The sequence below is a fragment of the Hemitrygon akajei genome, chromosome 27, assembly GCF_048418815.1.
Source record: "Hemitrygon akajei chromosome 27, sHemAka1.3, whole genome shotgun sequence".
NCBI classification, from domain to species: Eukaryota; Metazoa; Chordata; class Chondrichthyes; order Myliobatiformes; family Dasyatidae; genus Hemitrygon; species Hemitrygon akajei.
In genome coordinates, this window is record NC_133150.1 from 27,929,768 (window position 1) to 27,948,918 (window position 19,151).

The 19,151-nt window shown below is 43.5% G+C and overlaps 1 protein-coding gene across 2 annotated transcripts; it reads right to left on the reverse strand.

Annotated features, from left to right (window-relative positions):
• Positions 1–11,727: 11,727 nt before the first annotated feature.
• On the reverse strand, positions 11,728–17,645 carry lamtor5 (late endosomal/lysosomal adaptor, MAPK and MTOR activator 5). 2 transcript variants are annotated; one of them, XM_073030517.1, is made up of 4 exons: positions 17,518–17,645; positions 14,987–15,048; positions 13,538–13,655; positions 11,728–12,008 (listed from the first exon to the last, which is right to left on the reverse strand). In XM_073030517.1, the coding sequence occupies exons 1-4, from the start codon at positions 17,550–17,552 to the stop codon at positions 11,948–11,950; spliced, it is 276 nt and encodes a 91-aa protein (XP_072886618.1). In that variant the 5' UTR covers positions 17,553–17,645; the 3' UTR covers positions 11,728–11,947. The 2 variants fall into 2 exon arrangements, with proteins under 2 accessions (XP_072886618.1, XP_072886619.1); XM_073030518.1 differs by lacking the exon at positions 17,518–17,645 and adding an exon at positions 17,315–17,478.
• Between the last annotated feature and the right edge of the window lie 1,506 nt (positions 17,646–19,151).

The window sequence follows — 19,151 nt, forward strand, 5'->3', positions numbered from 1 at the left end:
AAGTCTCTTGAGTTTATCATTAACCTACCTTCTTGTTCTGGGTTCCCTCATGAGAGAAAAGAGTTCCTATCTACTCCATCAAACTTTTAATTACCTTAAACATTTTGACTAGATCAGCCCTTAATCTTTTGAATTGAAATGAGCTGAATGCACATTGTCTCTCTAAATCAATCCCATTAAACTCGGTTCTTCATGGAATTAATTGTGATCACCTGGGTACCTTGCGGATATGTATGAAACATGCACTCAATCCTACACCTACGTCAGAATCAAGATGTCCCTGCCTTTCGAAATATAGAAAACCTACAGCACAATACAGGCCCTTTAGCCCACAAAGCTGTGTCGAACATGTTCTTACCTTAGAAATTACCTAGGGTCGCACATAGCACTCTACTTTTCTGAGCTCCATGTACCTAGCCAGGAGTCTCTTAAAAGACCCTATCGTATCCACCTCCACCACCGTCGCCAGCAGCCCATTCCACGCACTTACCACTTTCTACATAAAAAACTTTCCCCTGACATCTCCTCTGTACCTACTTCCAAGCACCTTAAAACTGTGCCCTCTTGTGCTAGCCATTTCAGCCCTGGGAAAAAGCCTCTAACTGTCCACACGATCAATGCCTCTCATCATCTTATACACCTCTACCAAGTCACCTCTCATCCATTTCATCCAGGAGATTTACAAGGATGTTAAAAGGCAAACATGAGGAAATCTGCAGATGCTGGAAATTCAAGCAATACACACAAAATGCTGGTGGAACGAAGGACAAAGGGTCTCGGCCCGAAACGTCGACAGTGCTTCTCCTATAGACGCTGCCTGGCCTGCTGCGTTCCACCAGCATTTTGTGTGTTGCTTGAATTTCCAGCATCTGCAGATTTCCTCATGTAAATCTCCTCTGCACCCTCTCTATGGTTTCCACATCCTTCCTGTAGTGAGGTGACCAGAATTGAGTACGGTACTCTTAAGTGGGGTCTGACTAGGGTCCCATATAGTTGCAACATTGCCGCTCGGCTCCTAAACTCAATCCCACAATTGATGAAGGCCAATGCACCGTATGCTTTCTTAATCACAGAGTCAACCTCCACTGCAGCTTTGAGTGTCCTATGGACTCGGACCCCAAGATCCCTCTGATCCTCCACACTGCCAAGAGTCTTACCATTAATACTGCATTCTGCCATCATATTTGACCTACCAAAATGAACCACCTCACACTTATCTGTGTTGAATTCCACCTGCCACTTCTCAGCCCAGTTTTGCATCCTACCAATGTTCCTCGGTAACCTCTGACAGCCCTCCACACTATCCACAACATCCCCATTATGGACCTCTGCTATCTTCTCTGGTTCCATGCACACTTTTCCACTGTCAGACTTGATTGCTCCTATTTTCTCATGTCTTATCCTCTTGCTCTTCACATACTTGTAGAATGCCTTGGGGTTTTCCTTATTCCTGTCCACCAAGGCCTTCTCATGGCCCCCTCTGGCTCTTCTAATTTCTTTCTTAAGCCCCTTCCTGCTAGCCATATAATCTTCTAGATCTCTATCATTACCTAGTTTTCTGAACCTTTCGTAAGCTCATCTTTTCTCCCTGACTAGATTTACAACAGCCTTTGTACACCTTCCTGTACCCTACCATCCTTTCCCTGTCTCACTGGAATGAACCTATGCAGAACTCCACACAAATATGCCTTGAACATTTGCCATATTTCTTCCGTACATTTCCCTGAGAACACACACAAAATGCTGGTGGAACACAGCAGGCCAGGCAGCATCTATAGGGAGAAGCGCAGTCGACGTCGACAGCACTTCTCCTTATAGATGCTGCCTGGCCTGCTGTGTTCCACCAGCATTTTGTGTGCGTTGTTTGAATTTCCAGCATCTGCAGATTTCCTCATGTTTGATTTCCCTGAGAACATCTGTTCCCAATTTATGCTTCCAAGTTCCTGCCTGATAGCCACATATTTCCCCTTACTTCAATGAAACACTTACCTAACTTGTCTGCTCCTATCCCTCTCTAATGCTATGGTAAAGAAGATAGAATTGTGATCACTATCTCCAAAATGCTCTCCCACTGAGAGTTCTGACACCTGAACAGGTTCATTTCCCAACACCAGATCAAGTACAGCCTCTCCTCTTGTAGGCTTATCTACATATTGTGTCAAGAAACCTTCCTGAACACACCTAACAAACTCCACCCCATCTAAACCCCTTGCTCTAGAGATATGCCAATCGATAATTGGGAAACTAAAACGTCTCACCACGACAACCCTGTTATTACTACACCTTTCCAGAATCTGCCTCCCTATCTGCTCCTTGATGTCTCTGTTACTATTGGGTGGTCTATAAAAAACACCCAGTAGAGTTATTGACCCCTTCCTGTTCCTAACCTCCACCCACAGAAACTCCGTAGATAATCTCTCCATGCCTTCCTCCTTTTCTGCAGCTGTGACACTATCTCTGATCAACAATGCCACGCCCCCACCTCTTTTGCCTCCTTCCCTGTCCTTTCTGAAACATCTAAAACCTGGCACTTGAAGCAACCATTCCTGTCCCTGAGCCATCCAAGTCTCTGTAATGGCCACAACATCATAACTCCAAGTACTGATCCAAGCTCTAAGCTCATCTGCTTTGTTCATAATACTCCTTGCGTTAAAATAGACACATCTCAAACCATCGGTCTGAATGCATCCCTTCCCTATCACCTGCTTATCCTCCCTCTTGCACTGTCTCCAAGCTTTCTCTATTTGTGAGCCAACTGCCTCTTCCTCCATCTCTTCAGTTCAGTTCCCACCCCCCAGCAATCCTAGTTTAAACTCTCCCCAATAGCCTTAGCAAACCTCCCCACCAGGATATTGGTCCCCCTCGGGGTCAAGACCTATTTGTACAGGTCACTCCTGCCCCAAAAGAGGTCCCAATGATCCAGAAATCTGAAACCCTGCCCCCTGCTCCAATCCCTCAGCCACGTATTTATCCTCCACCTCACTCTATTCCTATACTCACTGTCACATGGCACAGGTGACTACCATTGTGATCCTGCTTTGTTTAGTTTCATGTTAGATGTGCTCAAATATTTGCAGCAGTCCTGAAGGCACAGATACACCATGAGGCTACGAGCCCTGTTTGTGGGGCATTGAGAATTAGGCATTGCCAAGTTTCCACACCTGAAACTGTAGCATTGCTGAGAGACTTATATTTCTAATGAATGTTTGCGCCATATCAATGAACCTATCAACAGGGAAAGAAAATAAAGTGTGGACATGATGACCTTACACATTGGGTACACTGGAGAACAGTGCAAAACATCTATCTTCTGGCCTTGCCTCATATCTGGCATTTCCCAAGGTTAACAGTTACATTTTAACTTACATCCTCAAATTGATTAATGAATATGTGGACAATATGGCCCTTGAACCATCCTGGCTCAATCCGTGCAGAGTAAGCTAATGTTAGATGAGAAGTCAATGGAACCATAAAAGGAAATCCACCTGGAATTCCACAAGTGAGATCTTCTGCAAAGGAAGTGAAGGAAGATTAGATGAAAACAAAATCGGTGTTAGGTGTGATGAATTGTCTTTTTATTAGCATTGTTCATCTCAGCACAAACTAATGATTGAACATGCATCTTTCTGGCATTTATATCTTAGTACCACATCCTCCTCTGGTAGAGCTGGACTCTCAACTCTAGGCTGGAGGGGATGCAGGGGAGATTCATCAGGCTGTTGCCTGGTATGGAACATTTTGTGGAGACTGGAGAGGCTGGGAGTATTGTCCCTGGAGTGGAGGAGGTGAACAGAAGACATTGACTGAGGTATATAAAATACAGGTAGAGCAGACTGCAGGAATCTTTTTCCTTTATCAGTGGCAAATAAAACAAGAGGAAAGAGATTTAGGATAAGGAGCAAGGATCTTTTCACCCAGAGAATGGCGAGTACCTGGAATACACTGTCTAAGAGAGGGGTAGAGGCAGAGTTAGTGACAGTATTTAAGCAGTGTCCAGACAAGTGCCTGTATTGTCCAGGCATAGAAGACTATAGGCCAAGTGCTGGAAGAGTGGATTAACATGGATGGGTCACCAGTAAGTGTGAAGGTGGTCCCCTGCTCTAGCACACTTAAGAACTTCCATTCAATTCTTGCCTGCACATGAATTTTAAGGAATGACCACTCATTTAACTTGTTCTAATTTTTAAAGAACAGTTTTCACATAAAAGACTTTAATCAGCCCCCCTCAAAAGGTTAAAGGTAAAAAAAAAACCTATTCTGTTAACATTGATAGAAAGACATGAATGGAACTGTTTATGATTTTAATCCCTTTATTAAATCTCTTAGTCTTCTTTTCTCAACCACATTCTTTCCCAGAACTGTAATTCCTCAAACTTGGAACCATTTGAAGTGGTAAAAAAAAATCCATTGATAACTTGATTATATTTTTAACCTATGCCTTACAAGTGTGGAATTAGATAATACGTCTTCGTGTTGCATGCTGAAACCTTCCTAAATATGTGACAGACAGCTGCTGATGATCTATGGCTTCCAACTCACTCTGTCGCTCCCCGTTGACATTTCGTTGCATCTTCCTATTTACTTATTGGTCATTGCTCATTTGAAAACTTTCTTCCTTTGTGTCTCTTGGACGTCCCCCCACTTCTGTCTACTGCAAGTGTTGAAATTAAACCTCATGCCATCTCCAATTCTAAACCACTCTTTCCAAGAACTTGCCACTGTAAAAATCTTTACTCAGAATCCTTCCTTTTGATAATCTTCAAGCTTTTAAATCCAAGCTTAGTCTACCTAGTTACTACTTCAGAACTTAATATTGTTTTATTTTCTGTCTTGCGTTCTGCATCAGTGTCTTAATTAATTTCCAGATATTTTAATTGCTATTTAATATTTAAGATCTATCCGCAAGATTAGTCCTTTCCAAATCTATCGGACAAGAAAATTCAACCCAGAGAAAGTGGAAAAGACAGGAAAAGGATAGGAAGACTTGGTTGATGGCTAACTCATGGAAGCAGCTAAACTTATTCCAGGTCCTCTCACGGAGAGCTTGCTCAAATAGAATTAAAGATAGGAACCAGACTTTCTAAGTAACTTGTTAACTGTGTCTATCACTTGTTTTGCCAACCGTTGCCCTTTACTGCTTTTTTTATTTCATCTTGAATATTTTAAATTCCAGCAAATTTGCTAATTCTTTCAATTCTGGATGATTGTTTGTCAGGTGCTAGATCAAAATCAGTGCATGATGCCTTTAGCAATGGATGCATCACAAAACGAATTAATCTCCAGTGATGTTACATGTTAATCGTTAGGCAGTAAAATAACTTTATCTCTGTAAATGAGACACATGCTTACCTTCTGACAAGGCCATTCAGGGGGTGTGGACACAAGAGATGGAAGATCTGAATGTGCTTCCCACTTAAAAACTAATCAACAGATCAGGATGCAATTCTTTGGGCAATGGTGTATCCACATGAACAGATAAACAGGAAAATTACTGGAAGACTGAAGTTAAACATGTTTCTTAATAGCTGCCTCGTGTTCTTTCAAATGGACAATTCAGGCAAGTTATTTGACCATCAACTCCAATATTTCCATTCCTGGTAATGTGCATTCCTCTGAGCCTAGATGAATTTTGTAAAATCCAACTGCTGAAATACTGCATTAAGTTAGCAGACACCATCTACTCTCCATGGAAAATCCAAAACCCAAATAGTCACTAACACTTTGGAGCTCAACCACCTAATAATTTTAAATTCATTCTTCGGACATGTATCACTACTTTTATCAGTCTGATATGGTGCTATTTGTAGCCCGTATAATTGAACTTGTACACAGTCTGTGTGATTCAGCTGAATCACAGCGCTGTTAAATTAGGGAATCGGGATTCCAGCATTTTTACTTAGAGGTGATGGAGGGATGGTGGTTTGTGCTCAAATCAGGAAGGGAAATTGGAAGGTATTCCCAAACGCCTGCTACCCTTGCCCTTCTAGTTGCAGAATCAAAATGAAAATCAGGTTTATTATCTCAGTCTTGTGGGACATGGTTTTCAATTTTTTTTTTGCAGTTCCATGCAAAGGCATAACTTAATATCACTATAAATTATAAAATAAATAAATAGTGCAAAAAAAAATAATGAGGTAGCATGTATTGACTATTTAGAAATCTGACAGTGGAAGAGAAGAAGCTGTTTCTGAATTGTAGGGTCTTCATGATCCCGTACCTCCCTGATGGAATAATGAGATGTGGACATGTCTCAGATAACGAGTGTCCTTAATGATGGATGTCACCTTCTTGAGGCACTGCCGCTTGGATATGTACTTGATGGTGGGAGGGTTGTGTGCGTGATGAAGCTGGATGAGCAGTCAACTCTCTGCAGCCTCTTGTGATCCTGTGCTTTGCAGCCTCCATCGCAGGCTGTGATGCACGTGGTCAGAATGCTCCCCTCAGTGACATATCAAGTGTCCTCTAACTCCTCAGGAAATAGATCTGGTGGGATGCTGTCTATATGGCTGCATCAGTGAGTTGTGCCCAGGACATATCCTCAAAGATGTGTACACCCAGGATCTTAAAGCTGCTCACCGTTTCTATCACTGACCCACAGTGAGGACTGGTGCACGTTTTCACAACCTCCCCTTCCTGAAGTCCACAATCAGATCCTCGATGAAATGCTGACATTTCAAGGTCGATCCTGTGACACCACTTACCCAGCTGATCTATCTCACCCCTGCATGCCTCCTTGTTGCCATTTGAGATTTTGCCAACAACAGTGGTGTTATCTGCAAATTCTATGCGCACCCAGTTTTGGAAGCAAAGTTAATGAAACCTTGCTGATCTGCTGCAGTACATTTTGTAACTGTTACACGTCAGATGGATTTAGGAAGTAAATGTTTAAGATGGTGGAAGGGTTGTCGATCAAGCTGATTACCCTGTCTTGGACGGTGTTGAGATTCTTGAATGTTATTGCAGTTACATCCATCCATGCAAATGGAAAATACTGCACGACTTTTAGGCTACCATATGCGTAAATCCAAATGCTGGATGCTACACAATCAGTTCAGTGCTTTATCCCTTTTTTCATATAATTCTTTATTCCTATAATTGTTTAATGTTGTTTTTCTGTAGCATGCCGCGCTAACACACCTCAACAAATTCCTAACACACATAAATGTATATGGCGAATTAAAGTTGACACTAGACTGAGGGAGCATCATGAACTGGAGACCCTGATTCAGTCTTGTTCTGCCCTCTAGTGGTGGAAAAACTAATAAGATTAACCAAATTTTCAGATTGTCAGACTGCAATAAAGCTTATTTTTAAAAGGCGCTATTCGATCATTTTTTTAAAAAAAATTGTCTAACCATTGTGAATCTATAAAATAATCAATGGATTTTATTTCCATGTACATCTTAAAAAGCTTTGTATACCATCTGATATTGTGGTATTTGGTCTTTCAACTTCCTAAGCCAAATAGGCGTGAAGCAGGAGATCTGACAAGCAGAGGAAGAAATAGAAAGTTCTGTTTTTGAAGAGAAACTTGGGAGGTGGGACAGGGTGGTGAAAACGAGGATGATGAAGCCAATTCTAAGGAGTTGGAGCACTGGGCCCAATCTGCTCTATAGGAATTAAGAGGCGAGGCACACTTCAGAGTATTCAGACATTGATCTGCTTTGAAGCAGATTTTGTTTTCTTGAGATCCTTTGCTTTACTTTGAGATACAACATCAAAACGTGCCCTACCAGCCCCATTGCCCCAAATACACCTGTGTGACTAAGTAGCTTTCTAACCTGTATGTCTTTGGAACATGGGAGGAAACCCATCAGGTCAAACCATGAGTATGTAGGTTGTGGGGGCCTTGGTACTGGCAATGCCTTTGAACATCAATTGTCTTGCCTTGCACTTGTGAGGTATGATTAATACTTGCCTCAATCCAACTGATCTCCACAGCATTGCTCACATAATTATGAGGCTTGATTAAGGCTGCAACAAATTCATAAAATGACCGATTTGGTTGAATCTAAACAGAATGGAAGATGTCCTCAGAGTAAAAATTAGTCATGAATTCCACAAAGACTGTGCATTCAAGTCTGTGTGCAGTCATCCCATTTTGTGCTGTTCAGATGAGATACTTTTCAGCTTGAAAACATCACCTGTTTATTCCTCTTCATAGATGCTGAGTTCCTCCAGCATTTATTGTGTGATACCTACCATTGGTGATTTAATTATATTTCCCCTCTTTGATCTAGCTTTCTCTTTATTCATCAGCTGACAGAAGGCAAAGATTAAGCATTCTTCCCTGTGACTGACCCGAGTAGTGATATATACTGTATCTGGATAATGAATTGCATGAAAAGCAGAGGGGCTATTGTTTCCATTTATTCAGATGGTGTGGTGAAAGAGTGACTGGTCAGTTCCCAATGAGATAGAGGAAATAGTACCAAGTACCTCCACCTACCCAATCAATACCTGCCATAACAAACACATTTACCGTCTGGACATGAAAGCCTGAGTTCGCAATCTCTGCTAGTAACAAGTGAGGAAACCATATCACCATCCTTATTACTTCATTTGAAAAATGCAGATTTGGTCTATAGAACAAGGGACAGATTCTTACATGTTAGTCAAGTTTTTAATACAAACAAAACATCACCATAGTGATTTGGGTTCCAACCACTGGACTATTGTGTACAGTTCCGATCACCACACTGCAGGAACCATGTGATAGCACTATAAAGCGATTAGAAAGGGTATATTAGAGATTCACGAGATGTTGCCTAGAATGGAGTGTGTTGGTTATAAAGACAGATTGGATAGGCAGGGTTTATTTTTACTGTAGTATGATAGGCTAAGGGCTGATGTTAAAAGATTTACCAAATTATGAGGGAAATAGATAGTATCTTGGGCCTAGTGTGGGGAATCTAAAACTAGAGGGGTTATGTTTAAGGTCAGGGGAATTTAAAAGAGACCTGAGGGCCAGGTTTTTCTACAGAGGGTGGGCATGATATGGAATGAGCTAACAGAGGTGATGGTGGAGGTTGAGATGATTAGAGTTTAAAATTCATTTCAACAGCTACAAAGGCCACCCATGTTTTCAAAGATCAAACATATAGAAATTCTTACTCAAATTTTTCCATAGAACTCTTAAGGATATAGAATGCTTCTAAAAACAAACCCATGAATTATTGTTGATATTTGTCATGGAGTCTTCACAGTTTAAAATAACGTTGAATAATACGATGAAAATGTCTGTATAGGCAAACATCCAAGTATTTAAACTGTGGCTTGATTAAAAGGAAATATGTTGTTGAAATTTTGTTGCCTCTGCTGGAGCGTTGGCTTTCATGACTACATCTGCGTCTACTGACTACAGATGAATGAACTTCTGTTGTTATTTCTGTCACCCACTTGTTTTGCCTTGCTGAGAAATTGTTCCAGACTTCAGAATGATCAGTTTACAGAGAGTTGTCAGGAATGGAATCCTTATATAACCTGGGGAGTGCCTGGTCTCAGAGAGGAAAGGAGTAGAGGGATATGAACCTAATGCGGGAAGATAGGTTTGAGTAGACAGGCATGATGGTTGGCATGGACGAGTGAGGGCCGAAGGGATCATTTTTGTGCTGTTCACCTCAAATACTTTGGTTTGGATTTTTCTTTACCTTCCAATTTTCTTGCAAAACAAAGGTATCCCTTTCCTGGATAAAAGTATGAGAAATCCACATTTCACAGGTTAAGGTAGCAGTTAGTGTGACAGTATTACAGTTCACAGTGTTCTGGAGTTCAATTCCGACCCTGTTCTGCAAGGAGACTCCGTACAACCTCCCCAAGGAATGGGTGGGTTTTTTCTGGGTCCTTCAGTGGTCCAAAGACGTACTGGGAAGGTTAACAGGTCATTGTAAAATTGTCCTGTGATTAAGCTTGGGTTAATCTGGTTTGCTGTGGTGGCATGGCTCGAAAGTCTACTCTGTGCTGTATCGCTAAATAAACAGGGTTACATATGGTATATTGGTTGCAGACCACCTTGTGGGCAGTCAACTCACAACAGTCCTTCACAAACACCACTGGAATGCACAATTTCCATGGAGGTTAAGGTCTACAGGCATCTAGTTCATAGATTCTAGGATCAGAAAATTCTTTGAGAACGTTTCACCATTGGCAGACAGGGCAGCAGACAGTGGCAAGTGGTACCGTTAAGGGGTAAAGAAACCTGCTATTACAGCACTGAGCTGCAGTCTCTGTGAGGTAGCACCTCAGATTAGTTGTATTATTGGTTTGTAGGGATGGTTTTGGGGACAGAGAGGGGAAGTTAATGGTCAGGTTGGGGTTTAGGAGAGGGATGTGGAGGAATTAGAGGGCATGCTAGTGTCTAAGTTTCCACTCTGCATTTGATGTTCAGCAACCAGGAGGTGGGTCATCCGTGGTCGGAAGTTGAGCCAGCAAACCAGCGAAGAGGAGGACTGGTGGCCACTGCCCCCCCCCCCCCCCCACCCCAGAACCAGTGAGGTGTTTGCATGTTCCGGTATCATGTTCTGTGTGGGCTGGTAAACCCTCGCTATCTATGCAAATTGGCAAGACCAAAGATGGAGGCCTAGTGTTCAGGATCCTGTCATTAGCAAGTCCAGAGGTCGAGGCCCAGTGTTTGGGATCCTGTCGTTAGCAAGTCCAGAGGTCGAGGCCCAGTGTTTGGGATCCTGTTGTTAGCAAGTCCAGAGGTCGAGGCCCAGTGTTTGGGATCCTGTTGTTAGCAAGTCTGGAGGTCGAGGCCCAGTGTTTGGGATCCTGTTGTTAGCAAGTCCAGAGGTCGAGGCCCAGTGTTTGGGATCCTGTCATTAGCAAGTCCAGAGGTCGAGGCCCAGTGTTTGGGATCCTGTCATTAGCAAGTCTGGAGGTCGAGGCCCAGTGTTTGGGATCCTGTTGTTAGCAAGTCCAGAGGTCGAGGCCCAGTGTTTGGGATCCTGTTGTTAGCAAGTCTGGAGGTCGAGGCCCAGTGTTTGGGATCCTGTCGTTAGCAAGTCCAGAGGTCGAGGCCCAGTGTTTGGGATCCTGTCATTAGCAAGTCTGGAGGTCGAGGCCCAGTGTTTGGGATCCTGTTGTTAGCAAGTCTGGAGGTCGAGGCCCAGTGTTTGGGATCCTGTCGTTAGCAAGTCCAGAGGTCGAGGCCCAGTGTTTGGGATCTTGTCATTAGCAAGTCCAGAGGTCGAGGCCCAGTGTTTGGGATCCTGTCGTTAGCAAGTCCAGAGGTCGAGGCCCAGTGTTTGGGATCCTGTCATTAGCAAGTCTGGAGGTCGAGGCCCAGTGTTTGGGATCCTGTTGTTAGCAAGTCTGGAGGTCGAGGCCCAGTGTTTGGGATCCTGTCGTTAGCAAGTCCAGAGGTCGAGGCCCAGTGTTTGGGATCTTGTCATTAGCAAGTCCAGAGGTCGAGGCCCAGTGTTTGGGATCCTGTTGTTAGCAAGTCTGGAGGTCGAGGCCCAGTGTTCATTCATCATAAGCAAGGAGCTTCCTTTTAAACTCCAAATCTGCCTATTAAACACAACCCATCCTCTCTGCAAAGGTTCCATCAACTCCATTTCACTCATAGTTACTTGTCCAAACCAAGATTAGGAAGAGGTTCTGGACTTGGGGTCTAAAAGAAATGCTGGCTTGATGCAATTAATACAAAGCACACAACGACTCCAAAAGAATTATCACCCCTCCCAATTTAGTACTGAGTGAAGAAATAACGAAAATTGTGCAAAGTTTTGCTGAGTTTGCATTTAATCCCAAACTTAATTATCTCAAAAAAGTTCTCGTTTCATCACACCCCATGCCCAACGCCAGAGTGTTGACGACTTAACACTCATAAATGAGTCCAGGTCAGACGCTGCCTTTTGAAGGCTTAAGACAAGAAGTTAAACACCCTGCAGCATGGACCATGCTGACTGCTTCAAATAATCAAATTCCACTACTTTGGCCTGGCTCACACCGTCATCTTGTGCACAGCGACAGTGATGCTTCCATGTTTCCGTATCATGATATTCCTGTGGAAGGAATCAGTGAGTGAATAAGGATGTCTGCAGGCTCTTGAAGCTACTTATTGTTAATGGAAATGCTGCTGTCTCCCCCAAATCCATTCACTACAGAACTCTGGCACAGACTTTCCATCATTCACCAAGCTTCAGTGACAGTACGAATGTCCTGGTGCAGGGGTTCCCAACATTTTTTTTTTAATGCCATGGACCAATACCATTAAGCAAGGGGTCCGTGGACCCCTGCCCTAGTGAGAAACTTGTGGGTCCCAGATTTGATAGCACTACCCTCGCTGCCAGTTCCAACACAGAGTTGCACTTCCACAGCACTGCCCTTTAAATCAAGAGTTGACACCACTGTCTTCTCCCCCATGGCACCATTCGGAGAAGCAGGGGCTCTCCCCACACTCCCTGCCAATAGTCATCTTGCCCAGACTACTCAGCAATGACCTGCTCTTTACCACAACGCCTTTGGTCATTACAGAGAGCAAACTGAATTTCCCTCGTCACCACCGTGCATAGCGTGCAACGCACTTCCCAAAATCATGCACGGTAAATTAGCATTAGAACTTCCCTTCACCCCGTGGCAGCCAATCACTCTCCACTTTCCTCTCACAACGGTTCACTCCACCTTGTCGCTGTCCCCTACGCTACCAACGTGCCTCACACACTTTCGAACCTCAACAGCTGCAGCTGCTCTGAAATCACGGACTGCTCTGCAAGATCTGCTGCGAGTGTGGGATTAGCTTCACTCTTGTCCACTTCAGTGAACGCTGACTTGAAAGAGCAGGAGAAATGAGCAAGGGCAAGGGCAGCGGCCAAGTTAGTGCAACATGGCATGGGGTGCTAGGTGAAACATGGCAGAACTCCTGTTACCAAGTGCTGGGTTCAACATTAAAGTTTCGGCCCGAACCTTGAGCACAGTTTGAGCCAAGGTCAAGGTGAGCCCCCGTTCAACCACCTGCAACGTACCGACAGCAATCATGCAGCATTGCATCTGCTGCAAGACATGCAGTTAAAGAACATACATCTGCGGTTGCCTCTCCATTTGGTCCCTTCCTTCTCCAAGATCTCTTTCTGCAATAGGACATGGCAGAGCATAGGAGGAGTAAATGCAAGCAGGCCTTTCGCTCTAAGGTTGGGTGAGATACGACTGGAGGTCATGAGTTTAGGATGCAAGGTGAGTTATTTAAGGGGAACATGAGGGGAATATCTTCACTCAGAGGAAGGTGAGTGAGGAGCGAGTGGTGGATGGAGGTTCAATTTCAACATTTAAGAGGAATTTGGATAAGTACATGGATGGGAGGGATATGGTGGGCCATGGTCAGGTCACAAGTTGGTGAGACTAGGCAGATTTATAGTTCAGCACGGACTAGATGAGCTGAAAGGCTTGTTTCTGTGCTGTGGCTCTATGACAAATGAACACTAAGTTCTCCAATTAGCTTCCTTGGGATTCGTTGGTACGGGATTCCTTCAGAAAACAAATATATCCAAAAAAAAATCCACTGACAATACTCAAAAATCAACTTTCAAAGCCTCACCCGTTATCTGACTCCAGGCAAATCACAGGTACATCCGTTGGGTCTGTGGTCAGCTTTGCCGCTTGTTGTGCGAGGACGGAAACTACACCCGCGTGTTCATCAATTAGTGACCCACGACCTGGAAAAAAACAATTCAGATCTGACCAGAATATTTCACTGCCCATTGCAACAGGCAACAGAACCACTAGAGGGCAGTAGTGGCAAAGGCTCTCAGAGGAGGAGCTGAATCAAGACATGCCAACAGCAGAGAAAGGTGGATCCTGGGCAAACAAGTCCAATTCTTGTTTTTTTTTAATTTTATGTCCTAAGAATATACTGTATAAAGAGAGTACTATAAGGTTACCTCACAGAAGAGCCATTAATTGTATTAATAATGATCTGGAGTTGAATTTAGGCCCACAGTTTATCACTTATAGGATTTCACAAAACTGTGTTAATTTTACTAATGTTAGCTCTAGAAAATGCATAATTAACAGAAAAAAATGGATTAAGTTTTCTGAAGTTGACCAAGTGCATTTCAACTACAGCAAGTGCAGCATGTTAACTACATCCCCTTCCCTAAACATACATACCCATGTATTGCTTATTGTAATTGAGTTTTTATTATGTACTGCAATGTACTGATGCTGCAAAACAACAAATTTCACAACATATACCAGTGATATTAAACCTGATCCTGTGCCCTCGATCAGCTTCAGATTACGCACGGGAACTCGAAACCTATGACTACATAGATGCAAAGTTCTCAGGCAAAGCCAATTTACATAATGTGCACATTATGGAGGATCCTGCCTAGTAATTGAGCTGTGCTTGAAAATTTGCAGATCAGACACGGCAGGGCCACACCCAAAAATATGCAAGGCAAATATTTACTCATTTTTCACGATCTGAGTAACAGGCCGGCAGGGTAAGCATTTGTTGTTCATCCCTTTTGCCCTCTTCTTGAACTCTGGTAAAGGCACTTCCACAGAGCAATCTCTTTCCAAGTCAGTTTGGTGTACCGCTTGTCACGAAGTCTGCAACACGTGGTGCGGCTTCTGCCTTTGTCCACTTTGGTGGTAGAGGGCACGGGAGGTGCTGTTGGACAAGTAAACGCAGTGCCGTCACTGTAGCAGTGACAGAAGTTAATGTTTAGATCGGGTGACTGAGTGCTTCTTTATCCTACATGGCAATGAGCTTCTGGCGAGTTGCTGGTGGTGCACTCACCCATACAAGTGAAGAGTATTCTAATGTATTGGGGGTTGCACGGTAAGGTAGCAGTTAGCATAATGCTATTACGGCACCAGCTCGGGCTTCCAGCTGGGTACGGCTTCCAGTCTGTAGCGGGCTGGAAGCCCAAGGAAAGCTTATTCGGACAGTAGAATCATAACCTCCTTAAAGATGATGAAATTTGGCATACACACAGACTACAATCATTGGATTTATCATCAACTGCAGCCCAGTACTTACAGCCCAAGTTAAGGCCTTGTACATCAGCACAGAGGACTCCTATAATTGCCGGGTTCTTCATCCTGGAGAGTCAGAAATGAATGTTAGTCCTTCCAGTGTATTTCCCACCGTGACTATCCCTACTGGGCAGTACCTAGGGTTTTACTAGCTGTTTCTCTCCAGCACCCCATTATGGCATTGTCTCATATTCCCATTGAAACAAAGAGTTGTCCCTTCAACCTAGAAGCATAAAATCATACAGCATACTGCATTTGTACCAGCTGACAGCTATAAATATAACCAAATAACAATTACAGCACGGAAACAGGCCATCTCGGCCCTTCTAGTCCGTGCCGAACACTTACTCTCACCTAGTCCCACCTACCTGCACTCAGCCCATTACCCTCCATTCCTTTCCTGTCCATATACCTATCCAATTTTACCTTAAATGACAATATTGAACCTGCCTCTACCACTTCTACTGGAAGCTCATTCCACACAGCTACCACTCTCTGAGTAAAGAAGTTCCCCCTCGTGTTATCCCTAAACTTTTGCCCCTTAACTCTCAATTCATGTCCTCTTGTTTGAATCTCCCCTATTCTCAATGGAAAAAGCCTATCCACATCAACTCTATCCCCCCCTCATAATTTTAAATACCTCTAGCAAGTCCCCCCTCAACCTTCTACGCTCCAAAGAATAAAGACCTAACTTGTTCAACCTTTCTCTGTAACTTAGGTGCTGAAACCCAGGTAACATTCTAGTAAATCTCCTCTGTACTCTCTCTATTTTGTTGACATCTTTCCTATAATTCGGTGACCAGCACTGTACACAATACTCCAAATTTGGCCTCACCAATGCCTTGTACAATTTTAACATTACATCCCAACTCCTATACTCAATGCTCTGATTTATAAAATCTGGATGCTTTGCCTCTTTTTCCATAGCTCAGACATTTAAATATAAATAGTACCTCAAATCTGTTTCTGTCTGCTCTTTCTGGCACAATCTTTCCAATCTTAACATGTCCTGAATGAAAGAGCTATAGCTGTTAATACTTATATCACCAGTCCCAACACGTGCCATGGGAAACGGCCCCAGACTGGTCACCCTTTTGAATATAATTCTCAATGATGGGTACTTCCATTAAATATAGGGAGTAGCAAGTCAGATGTGAAAGGATACTGGAACATGCAATCTCTGAACAAACAGCACCTTCTTTCAGGAACTGCCCAGGTCACTGAAGCTTTGGGGCAGAAGCCACACCTGTAGTGGCATTATGCTGCCCATTTCAGAGAGGCATAACTTCCCTCAATCTACCTCCAAACTCCGAGTATTTTGGCATATCAGCTGGTAATCTTCATTGATATGTATGTACAAACCATCCCCATAGCCCTGCTCTGCACCCTTCTTTTAAAATAATTTATAGTGCATATTGAACAGGAAGTGCCACAAGAGACTGCAGATGCTGGAAATCTGGAACAACACACATAAAAATCCCGATGAAGGGCCTTAGCCTGAAACGTAGACTCTTCATTTGTTTCCACTGATGCTGCCTCACCTGCCAAGTTCCTCTAGAGTTTTGTGTGTGTGTTGAACAGCATGTGTCATAATCAGTAGCTATAAATGTGAAAGGGGGATTACACTTAAATAGTATACTTTGGTCATGTGGACACAATGATGCAAATATCCTGTGTCTGCATTCCCAATGTCAGCTTATGAAAGTATGAAAACCATTAAAAATGATTACTAGTCAGTCTTTCCCTAGAGTACTCAGCATATATCAAATATTAAAGGACATAGCTTTAAGGAAAGGTTAAAGGTTAAAGTTTTGTTTTCACAGTGTTGCTTGGACTGCATTGCCAAGGCTAGCCATCTCCCCCCTTTCTCATCCTAACAACAGGTCTCAACCCAAAACATCAACTGTCCATTTCCCTCCATAAATGTTGCCTGAGCCACTGAGTTCCTCCAGCATTTGTGTTTTGTTCTGTCATTGTTCATTTAGTCATAACTTAGGTACAATTTCATTTTACGTAATTTATATTTCTGTTTGTAATGTACTGCGCTGCTTCAAAAAGCTAACTTCAATGGCTTTCAAGCCTGTATATGTATAACAATAAACCTGACTTCCAAGCTACTGAGTATCAACACGAGAAGATGTCTCAGTTCCAACTGCTGAAGGAAGGGAGTGTTTGCTATATTCTCTGACACTGGAACAATTTCCGACCCAGACTCCAGCCATCTTTTTAATCCAATTTTGTCCCTGTAGCAAAGCTTCAAACCATTCTAAGGGTCGGCAGCATCGGCCCCGCCTCAGCCGGCCCTCTTCCAGAGCTAATAAAGCAGGCTCGCCTTAGTGCATCATCGGCCGGCCGGCCGGCCGAGGCAACAAATAGCTTCCAAGCCCGCAGGGTGGCACCAGGCCGATCTAGAAGGCCGGAACTCTGCGAGCGAAAAGGTGGGAGGAGCGGGCCGACCGGGGCTCGGGGGAGTCGGGCACGAACCGAACTCTAGGCCGGGACCCCACAGGCCACGGGAGAGCCAGGCTCACTCACGTTTCCCGCAGCTGCTGCTCCAAGACCGCCTCCATCCTAAACTCAGCGATTCCGGTTCCAGATCACATGATCCGCAGCAACTGATCACATGACGCCGAATTCATAATAGGCGGAGCGAAGACGGGGGGGGGGGGAGGGGGGGGGGTTGCTGAACCTTTCTTGTCCTTTTCAGTCTTCCCTCAGTTGAATAAAAGTATACACCGTGGAAGGCACAACAGAAAAGGCAGGGAATAATTTAAAGGAAGATATTTTGGACAGTGTTAATGCACAAAAGGGAGTTGATTTCCCTTGTATTCCAGTCACTGAAAGCAAATGTTCAGGTCGAGCGAGCAGCGGAGAAGGCAGTTTTATTGCAAGAGGTCGTATATCGAGGAACAGGGATGCCTTGTCACGGTTTTGCAGGCTGTAACATTTGTCCTGGACCTTTTTGCGTAACTCCCTAACCACAGGTTTAGTTATTACAAGACCCTGTTCCAAGTTCCTTAAGAGTCCCCATGGATGTTAACTCTTCCTCGCCAAACCTACCTGACCAAAAGAATGGGAGTTAACGATCACCAGTCGACAACCAGCCTCACCTAGTATGGTGACCAGAGCATCGTCACAGGTTAAATACAGAGTGTTTCTCTTCACAGTGTTCCTTTACGCATTGTAAGGATGGCTACTATGTGGGATAGTTGTACCTGATACAAAATGACGTCCCATGTGACAGATTGGACCTAATAAAGCTCCCTCCACCATCAATATTTCCAAGGCAGCTGTAGCGTGAATTAGATACAAAAGAATGCCTCGTTCAATACTTCTTCAAATGCTTTAAAAATAGGCACCACAATGATAAGATTAGAATCAGGTTTAATATCACTAGCATATGTCGTGAAATCTATTGCCTTTGCGGCCCCAGTTCAATGCAATACATAATAGCGGAGGGAAAAAACTATATATATATTTTTCACTATATATACACACATACATATACAGTATATATAATAGTTAAATTGAATAAGCAGTATAAAAATAAAAAAAAGTAGAGGTAGTCTTCATCGGTTCAATGTCCGTTCAGAAATTAGATGGCAAACGGGAAGAAACTGTTCCTGAATCCTAGAGTGTCTTTCTTCAGGCTTCTGTCCTTCCTTCCTGATGGTAGCAATGAGAACAGGACATCCTTAATGATGGATGCTGCCTTTTTGAGGCATCCCTCCTTGAAGATGTCCTGGATACTACGGAGGTTAGTGCCCACGATGGAGCTGACTAGTTTTACAGCTCTCTACACTATTTCATTAATCACTTGCAAGAAGCTACAGCATGAAGTGCTAGAGTGAGGAAAATCTCCTTCCTTCCCATCAGGCAAGTCACAGAAAGCACAATTAAATACACGGCCGAACTCTCACTGCACCTTCCTAACAAATACAATGGATAGTATTCAATGGATATTTATATACAGATTGCTCTCCCATTCCCTGGCTGCATAAACCACCCTCAGTCCTAGAAAAAGGAAGCATGCTTTTATTTAATTTCTACTATATCTCCCAAATACTTCTGCTGTTGAAATCCCAGTTAGTATCAAAATGTCTATGCATTTAAGGGACTGAGGTAATTCCACCTCAGCTGAGATAGGAGTTCTGCAGCCAACAGACAGA

What these genes read in the sequence shown, in the direction of transcription:
- lamtor5 (XM_073030517.1), bottom strand. Translation starts at nt 17,552, where the DNA reads ATGGAGGCGGTCTTGGAGCAGCAGCTGCGGGAAAC. An exon ending in GAGCAGCAGCTGCGGGAAAC is followed by an intron (nt 15,049 to 17,517) that starts GTGAGTGAGCCT and finishes CTGACTCTCCAG; the next exon opens with GATGAAGAACCCGGCAATTA. An exon ending in TGCCTGGAGTCAGATAACGG is followed by an intron (nt 12,009 to 13,537) that starts GTGAGGCTTTGA and finishes TTCCTTCCACAG; the next exon opens with GAATATCATGATACGGAAAC.